The 9,571-nt window shown below is 37.1% G+C and overlaps 1 protein-coding gene across 1 annotated transcript; it reads left to right on the top strand.

The window, feature by feature from the left end:
• The first annotated feature begins 5,353 nt into the window (after positions 1 to 5,353).
• Positions 5,354 to 9,370, top strand: LOC101297755 (zinc finger CCCH domain-containing protein 3-like). The gene is made up of 7 exons (XM_004304028.1): positions 5,354 to 5,546; positions 6,052 to 6,221; positions 6,390 to 6,443; positions 7,299 to 7,415; positions 7,502 to 7,801; positions 8,418 to 8,678; positions 8,786 to 9,370. The coding sequence occupies exons 1-7, from the start codon at positions 5,483 to 5,485 to the stop codon at positions 9,131 to 9,133; spliced, it is 1,314 nt and encodes a 437-aa protein (XP_004304076.1). The 5' UTR covers positions 5,354 to 5,482; the 3' UTR covers positions 9,134 to 9,370.
• Positions 9,371 to 9,571: the final 201 nt, after the last annotated feature.

Raw genomic sequence — 9,571 nt, 5'->3', positions numbered from 1 at the left:
TCCGGGTTTTAGAAAAGTATTTTGTTTTTAGGATAACGGTTCCGATGGAAACACACAAGCCCGGCAGGGAGGATACAGCTATCAATTATATTCTTGTTTATGATCTTTGAATTATTTGTGAGACGACTATAAACTTTACTCTGCATTTGAATGAGAATTTCTAACATTTTTGTGCTGAGTTTGAATGTGATTTATTCAAGTTCTTGATGGAATTTAGAAATCCATGAATTGCAAGGTTCATTGTTTGGTTGTATGTATCAAGAATTTGAATTTTGAAATGTGTAATATGGACTAAGAAAACTTTAAATGAAATTAAATATTTAGAAAGAAAAAAAATCTATTGTTTTGGAAAATAATAAAGAGAAAAAAAAAACTTGACAAAACATCTGAAATGACACATATTTTGAAGAAGATTGACTTGAGCAATTCATATAATCAATTTTTTCGTTCTTTTTCCAGATTGAAATTCATATTTCCAAATTTAGAATGCCCTAGGAAATGAAATTAGGCAACGCATTGTTTAACTAAAAACGCGTTTTTGTTTCCTATATTTCATGTTTGGGCAGACATTTCTCAAATTGTCGGGAAGAGGTTTGGTGGGTTTCAGAGCTTGGGAGCCTAAAAACAATTGGGCTTGGGTACCCCTTGGGCCTCTCATGGTTTTGGGAGTGTGCTTCTAGGTTTGGGCATTTACCTATGATATCCATGATCAAAAGCTGGCTTTAATAAGCGAGCATGAATTGATGTAATGGGACATATGGGAGTACTACCCCATGCTTATTGAGTTATCGCTTGTTCTTATCTTTCCTCTGTATACAAGGCAGTGGAATGATTTGTAATGTAACATTTACTTAAGAGATGACCTCGGTGCTTGATGAGCTCCCTCGGCTTCATGAGGATGTTCGCGGTTCTATGTTATTCTGTTGATCAGATTACCGTAAAGCAGTGGAATGATTTGGAATGTAACCTTTACTTAAGATTAAATGAAATTTAAGATTATTGAAAAAAAAAAAAAACGAAAATAAAGTAGCAGCATAGAAACACTATTGTTGTTGTATGTTGAATGACCTTTCATTTGAATCGTGGATCTATATTTTTGTTTCCATATTGCAGGTATCAAAGGATCGGAATACAACTGCAGCCTCAATTGGTAAAACTGCGTAGTTTTGATGCTCTACACTTGTTGTTTCTTGGAAATAAAAAGTCTTTGATTCTAACTATTAGAACGTGTATTATTCTTTTGTTTTTCATGCAGTTGCGCCCATTTGTCATCATTGTTATGCGCACCTAGCTGCAGCACAAGTAATGCAGTTTATAAAGTTTGAAGATCTCTTGGAAACTTCATCATCAGGAAGGGACAATGTCACTACATCAGAGAGGATCCCGGTGCCTGAGCTCCCTCGGCTTCATGAGGATGTTCGTGGTTCCATGTTCTTCTGTTGATCAGATTACCCTAATTCATCTAGTACTGTTGGTATTTTGGGCACAGAGAGCTTATCCAACCTCTTAGCTAGTCTGGTTCTGAGTATCTTTACTCTTGAATCTACCAAGGTTTATAGGTTTAGGCATTATGATATAGACCTGCATGGTCTTTGAATCATTAATCTACATGTCTACCTCATTTCTTGTTATTTTCTTTAAACGTACCAGGTGACATTGAACTTCATGCTTTAAAATGACAAAGGCTGCATTCTGCATTGAACTCCTTGTCACTGCTACCTGCCTTGGTCTATTCTACCAATGAACCTAAATTTTAGCTTTACTTGCTACTATGAACTACTGCTAATTAAGCGCTAACAAAGCTTAAATTGGAGGATAGATGACAATCAATATATACCTGAATGACAATCAGGTGTTACTATCTTTATTCTTCAGTGAACTTAAACTTCTATCAAAACAATGAAATGTGCTTGGTGAAGTTGGGGAAATGGCGACAAAGAACGAGCTCATAGTGTCGACTGTCGACACTGTCGATGAGTGTAGACAGTGGCAGATCCAAGATTTAACACTCGGGTGGGCTCGAATTTTTTATTTTTTTGGTTGATTGAAACAATAAGAAAATTTAACAGCAGTCTAAAATACTTAACTAAAATATATTAGATATACAATTTATTTATTGAGATGCAATAATAAAAACTCATCCAAAACTACAATTTAAGCAATCGTTAGAAAGATTTTTTTTTTGGGAACTATGTATATGATAAAATAGAGGTTAAGATAAGAATTCAATTATAACAAATACCAAAACAGATATAACATCTTACAAAAGAATGCTATGAGGCCCTTTGTTCAATTTTGAGCCTAGTAAAAAAATGCATCTTAGAAGAAATCCAGAAAGTAAAGAAGTGAAAAAAGAAGAAAAAAAATGAAATTTTAGAAGAAATCCAGAAAGTAAAGAAGTAAAAAAGAAAAAGAAAAAAAGGAAAACAAAGAATGCTAAGACTGCTAATACTTGCATCGCCTACTGAAACTTCTTTTATTACTGTGATGCACACGCTAAAATTTTTATTGTCAAAAAGCCTGGCTCCGCATCTGATTGTAGATGCTTAAATTGATTGTAGCAGCAAAGGGGAAAAACCGAAAAACTGAATATCATTATAAACTGAAGTCTAAGAAAGAGTACTATGCAAGTCGTCATTTCCCCTATTAGCTCAATTTGTTCCCCTAAGAATTCCTCCTGTATTTAACCCCCTTTCCTTAAGTTTTGCTTATACAAGAGTCTAAATCACAGTGATGGACATCTACTTAAAAACCCATAAACTAAACAGCTTCGTTACCTGTAGTTTTCAACCATCTTTGCTAAGCTGCTTTAACTATCTTGACCAACTACCAACTTCCCCCCTCCTTTCCTATTTGTATATGTCTGTTATGACATTGCTGCTTTTGCCATTTTCTTCTTTTTTCCTTAAACACACACACATACCTATCTTTGAGTCTATGTGTTGGTTCAACATCCCATCCAAAGAGACCTTCCGATGGATCACCATTTTCTATATTATGTGTTCATGGATTTCTGATTAACAAATGACACTCGTCCTTTTGATCATATTTTATTTTAAATTAAACAAGATAATGATGCTTAAGCTAACATGTGTCTATTTTTTGTTTTTGTATTGAACTGATATACTAACGTAACACTACGTCTTGTCGTACCAAATTCATTATGAATCAATAATTTGTGAGAATAGAGGTTGAACAAAAAACTATTCAAATGGGCAAGTTACAATTTTCTCACTGTCTCTCATCACCTTCTTTGCTGGTATGTGTATGAATCTAGAATCATGTTATTATTATTATTACTTTTTTTTAAAATAAATGACTGATGCGGTTATTCTTAAACCTTGATTAAAGAAACAGTCAAATACATGGAGGGGGCATTAAGTTTAAACCTCTTATTATAAAGACCCGAAATAATATCAGAAATCTGTACAATACAATTGCACTCAACTATGCATCAACTACCAAAGAGTACCGCTCTAATCATGCATTTTATGAAGGGTTAAGCTTTAAATAATTTTTTCTTTTCAATTTCCTCTTGTTTTGGTCTTAGGTGATAAAAGAATTACATAAAATAACACATACTCATTTGTTAACCATGCGACGGCTAACACTAAAAATGAATGAATCAGCGAAACATAGCGCAACCAATAATATCAACTGAAATTATAGAAATTTTGGTAAGATTTTGTTTCTCTCATGGTATAAATTGACAATTTGAAAAGAAAATCAATATAGAGGAACCAAACTAGCATTTCATGTTCCAAACATGTCCATAATTTTTATTTTTTGTTTGTTTTGATTGAACCATAAGTCCATAACTCATCAGCGTTAAATCTGAGAGTGGGACCTCCAATGGTACAGTTACTCTTTGGTAATTACAATCTCACTCTCTCCGTACTAATCACATGCTTCCACAATTCCACAAGTCGTGGTCATGGACGCATGACACGAGGTCCAGAAGGCATCAAAACTTTGGTGCTGCCATTTTCCTGTGGACCACTGGGTCATGTCATCATGGGTCGACTCCAATCTCGCCGGGCCCCACACCTGGTTAGTGTGTGAAAGAGTGCATCGAGAGAGAGAGACAGGGGGTTTCTTGTGCCTAAATTAACCCCTCTTCGGACGATCGTACCCTTCCGTGGGTCCCTCCAATTTAATTAAAATCAATTCCAGTCAATCAACGCCGATAGCGATTTTGCTTCTTCGCTATAACGCATTCTGACCGTTTTACCCTTTTTAGGGGTACATTGACTACATTCTTCTTCACCATCAATGTTTAATCTTTGAACGGGTTTTTACAGTTGAGAAACTACCTAGAGAGGAAATTGGTATATTTTCTCGTATTTTTCATCAACCGATAACTAATATTAAAACGGAAAATATGTTGGTATACTTGTTCACTAGCCGAATTATATTAATACATCATGCACAAGTTCTATATGATCATAAATTAATGTTTGATTTAGGCGTTTAGCTACTAGATTGAGGTTAGGTTGATAACCAAAATAGAAGGTGTAGGTTAGGTTGTAGCATCTCAAAATCAATAAATGGGCCACTCAAGGAGGGCAGTTTAGTCTTTGTGAATAAAGGGCCCCACGAGACACTCTTTTTAAAAAAAAAAAATCAAAATCAGGGATTCATGGGTCCCACAAACAAGCCTCAGGATTTCAGATCGGTGGTCCAAATGTCACCAAAACCTCCCACGTGTTCACACTGCTGAAATCACCTTCCCGCCCTTTGACGGCGACGATTTTCCACACGCTCTTTTTCCGTAGGAGAAATATAAAAACCGAGATCCCGAAAAAGACGTAATTACCCTTCGCGTCACTCTTACGAGGAACATTGTCATCCCACCCCGGGCAGTTCCGTCCTTTCTGATTCTCCACCACCATCCCACCGCCACGCGTCCTCCCAGCAGACACGCCGAAGTGATACGTAAATGACAAAAACACCCTTACCGACTAAATATGGCACGGCCTCCCCGTATTTAATCAAAACTCATTTACCAACGTAATTACTCACTTAAAACCTCCATCCCCGACACGTGGCGCGCATATCCGTCATTCCCCCATCCGGGGCATTTAATTATTCGTACACGAGCGGAAAGAAAAACCTTTTATTATTTTTCGATCCTTTTGGCGTTTCTATTTTATAAATTCGGGAAAGGAAAAAAGCGAAAAATAAAAAATAAAAAAACTGAAATTGGAAATTTTGTGAGAATTTCCAAATTAGAATTAGAGAGAAGTGTTATTTATACCATCTCTCTCAGATTCTCAGTCTCTTTCTTTATTTCCAGGAACCTTTTTGTTCCTTTCTCACAGTCTTTGATCACATTTCCTCACCCTTTATTTTCCTTCTTCCCTTGAATTCCGGACTGTTTGATTTCCCTGAGAAAGTTTCAAGCTTTTGTTTTTCTGGGGGGAGAGGTTTGATTTTGCTGAAACGGAAAAAAAGGAGGGTGCACGCAATCTCTGTGCTACCGATGCCAGACACTCGGCAGGCTCAGAAGAATGCCGCTCCCAATCAATCCGATGGCAACGTTGAAGGTAGCACCTTTTCTTTGATGCAACCAATTTTGGAGTGTGACGATCTGGTGATGGTTTTTTGTGATTGATATGGTTATGTGAAATTTGTGATCATGATAGAGAAATGTGTTGTGATGTTGAATGATAGGTTTTGATGGTAGGTGCAATGCAGATTGTGGTTTTTGAAATTAAGAAAGTTAGAAAATTGATTTGATTTGGTTGTTGAGAGATGTGAGGTTGATGCAACTAGTGTGTAAAATTTGGGTTTTCCAAGAGTTTTGCGTTTTGTGTTGCTCAGTTTTGGACGTTCTGTTGTTTTTGGAGGTGGATATGCTTTAAAGGAGTTTCCTTTCTTAGTGTTCGAGTCGATCAGAGATTTGTTAATTAGAAGTTTTTATTTTTGTGTAGTTGAGTTAATGCTTTTGAGGAGCTGTGGTAGATTATGCAATGCAGATAGAGGCTTTAAGAATGGAGAGATCTGGTTTCGGTATTTTATCTAACACTACTGTTTGTGTACTCATTGCAGAGGCGTTTTGGCAGTTGACAATCAATGAGAATCAAGACGGGGGCGGTGTAGCTCAATCTAACCTATACCCTGATCGTCCGGGGGAGCCGGATTGCATATATTATTTGAGGACTGGGTTGTGTGGTTATGGCAGTAATTGTCGTTTCAATCACCCTAAATATGCTTCACAGGTGATTGACAATTTCCTTTTACGATGTTCATTGCCTTGATATGGTGGTTGCATTTGGTTGAAGTCTTGTGAGAAGGAGTTTCACCGGCTTTGTTCTCTCAACTAGACAGTGTGGTTCAAGTGAATACTTTAGTTAACTAAACCTTCTGTTGCATTATTATTTGTGCAGGCTGCTCAGTACAGTGGAGAACTCCCTGAAAGAGTTGGACAACCTGACTGTGGGGTAAGGCTTTCATGTTGAGATTGTTCAAATTGACAAGCTTCTTTGTTGTTCATTTTTTTTTCCTTTTGTGGTATTTATTGTGTTCCTTTTATTGATATTTGATAAGTCATATAATATACCAAAGGGAGAAAATGGCATATTATGTTCCTCACGTGCTCGTTTGATACGATTTTTCTTATAATCTTTAATAGAAAATTAGAGAAATTTGACAGTTTATTACATCAATCATCCAAGATGAGTTAACTGGTTATTCATCTTAAAGAAATGCATCACATCATATATAACTGAATTGCAGATTACTATGGAAAATAGAATCCAAGGAAGGAATAGTCAAATTGAATGATCACAACTTTAACTAGTTAGTTCTAAAGATATTCCACTTGTGGTCAGTTTCCTGCATCTCTAATGGCTATGAGCAGTTTACTATTATTTTCTTTTTCTGGCTTGCATTTGTTAAATGTGTTCACAATAAGTGGGTGTGATTCCTTGTGTTGTTTAATAGTGGTTACGACATAGTATCTCTTTTTCTTCTTCTAAAGTTCCTTCATTTATCTGTCTGCTAGGTTTGAGAATAGCCAATATGTGCACTGTGTGCTCATGCACCTTCTTCCCATTTATCTCCTTTTCTTCTGGTCCTTTCTTTTTGATTTAGGTAATAGGACTAGTGCCTCAAAAGTGATACCATGAAAGGGGATGATACGTAGAATCAGAAGAATTTACTGCTATGCTTGTTCTTGTGAGTTAGTTTTAATGTGGATAAATCTTTTCATGATTGTTTGACATTCTGTGAGACATGGAGAATGAACAAGATTGGGTTGGCACATTTGTGACTGCTTATTCAAACATGTATGGCAGTATTATCTGAAGACAGGGACTTGCAAATATGGATCAACCTGTAAATTTCATCATCCAAGGGACAGGCGTGGAGCTGGACCAGTGTTATTCAACGTTTTAGGACTGCCCATGCATCAGGTTCTAACCTTTACTTTGTCATTACTGTGCTAATTGATTATCCTCAAGAGTGCTTTTCGTTTTAACGACCTTGTTTTTATTCTCAGGAAGAAAAATCATGCCCGTATTACATGCGAACTGGATCATGCAAGTTTGGACCTGCGTGCAAGTTTCATCATCCCCAGCCTCCATCACTGACTACTGCCTTACCTGCTTTTGGATCTACAGGCTCATCAGTTGTGCCTTCTTCAGGTGTACCTTACACAGGTGGACTTTCTGCATGGTCGTTTCCAAGAGCACCATATGTAGCAGGCCCACGAATAGCAACTCCTCAACCTTACATGCCTGCAGTTGTTCTTTCTCCACCTCAAGGTGTTCTACCTGCCCATGGCTGGAATACATATGTGGTGAGCGTATTGTTTTTTTTTTTTTTAATAGAACAACAGTTTGCTTTACGTATGAATGTTCCTACTAGTGTCCAGCATTTGTTAAGATCACTATATCTTGTCTGTTTAAGTAGCAGTATCATAGATTGTGCACAGCTAGATATTTTTCTTTAAAAAAGTATATTTGCTTTAGCTTGTCAATCGTTGTTGTTTCTTCATTCAGTTTGCAGTGAGGACAGTTTTAAACTGTTTGATCTAGCTCAGCCGAAAGTGCATTTTCTGAAAATATTTTATATGTTCCTCGGTGTTCATTTACTAGTGATTTTCATAAATCAGTAGAAAGTACAAGGTTGTTTTTTTAACTTGACTGGATGTCATGTCCGCTTTGCTGCTTCTTGCTTATATTTAATCAATCTTCTCTTGTTAATTTTGCGTTCAAGATTTTGAAACCATAAGGGAGATTCAATGTCATTCTGTATGTCCATTTGTCCTTTCTCATTGACATGAAGACATGTTCAATCAAACGCTCATTCTTGACCTCGTTGGTAATATTAGCTATTGATTTTTCTGAGGACTGTAGTGGTTATTGTGCGTTGAGTTTTTCTTTGGTTTAATTTTGATTTTATTTCTTCAATAGGGAAACTTGAGCCCTGTGTCTTCTACTAGCATTCTTGGATCCAATCTTACGTACAACTCTAGGGGTCAGGGGGAATCGGCTTCCAATGGGCAGGTTCACTTGCCATCAAGTCCTAACCTTCCGCAGAGACCTGATCAACCTGAGTGCCGGTACTATATGAACACTGGAACATGCAAATATGGAGCAGAATGCAAATACCATCACCCAAAAGAAAGGATTGCAGAATCCGCTACAAACCCACTTGGGCTTCCTTCAAGACCTGTAAGTTTTATTTGTTGTACACAATATGTGCAGTTTGCATATCAGTTCTTACAAATGAGAGAATGCTTCTTTTATCCTTAGCTTTCCTACTCTTTGGGTATATGCAGGGTCAACCTGTATGTTCAAACTACATCATGTACGGAATCTGCAAGTACGGACCAACTTGCAGATTTGATCACCCCTTTATGGAACAGTCCGGTAACTATAGTTTCGGTATGCCTATGCTGGTTGACCCGTCTCCGCTAAGTTATCCAAGAAGCTGGATAGCTCCCCAAGGATTTGAGAGTTCCCCCTCTTCTATATCATCAAAATTTCCTGATCAGGTCCAAAAACCAGAGAGTGAAAAATATCAGAACTCAGAAACAAAGGTTCCAGAGGAATCCCCTGAACAAGCTGCTGGCACTTCACCTCCGTCACCATCTTCCTCCGAAACTGTACAAGACCAATCTGGTTGAAGCCCAGAAATATTTTTTTTTGGTGCACCTTGTTTATTTTTTATATCAGTACCTTGAAAGGATGAATATTTATTACACATTATTTCCTGCCCCCCATTTTCACCTGCAAATCTGAGGAAAGGGGGATAGGTTGTTTGGAGATCGATTTGATGAGCTAAAGCCGGGGGTGCATGGAAGGCAAATTTTTTGTGGTGAATAAAACGCAGGTGGGAAATTGTAATATTCCCTTTCTCTTTTCTTGTCTCTCTTTTAACCTCTACTTTCAACACTCGTCTTTCTTTATTTGAATGACTTCTTTTCCAAGTTCTTTACTTCGATTTCAAGCTTCATTGCGGGTATAAATATCTCACTTCTTTTGTATGAACGCTCAAGAGATGGCCACTACGTACACCAACCACATTAAAAGTTGTGCTCCCCATTTTTGTTTCTTCAAAAGAA

Source organism: Fragaria vesca, linkage group LG6, assembly GCF_000184155.1.
Source record: "Fragaria vesca subsp. vesca linkage group LG6, FraVesHawaii_1.0, whole genome shotgun sequence".
NCBI lineage: Eukaryota > Viridiplantae > Streptophyta > Magnoliopsida > Rosales > Rosaceae > Fragaria > Fragaria vesca.
This window is presented reverse-complemented; position numbering and strand designations above follow the sequence as displayed.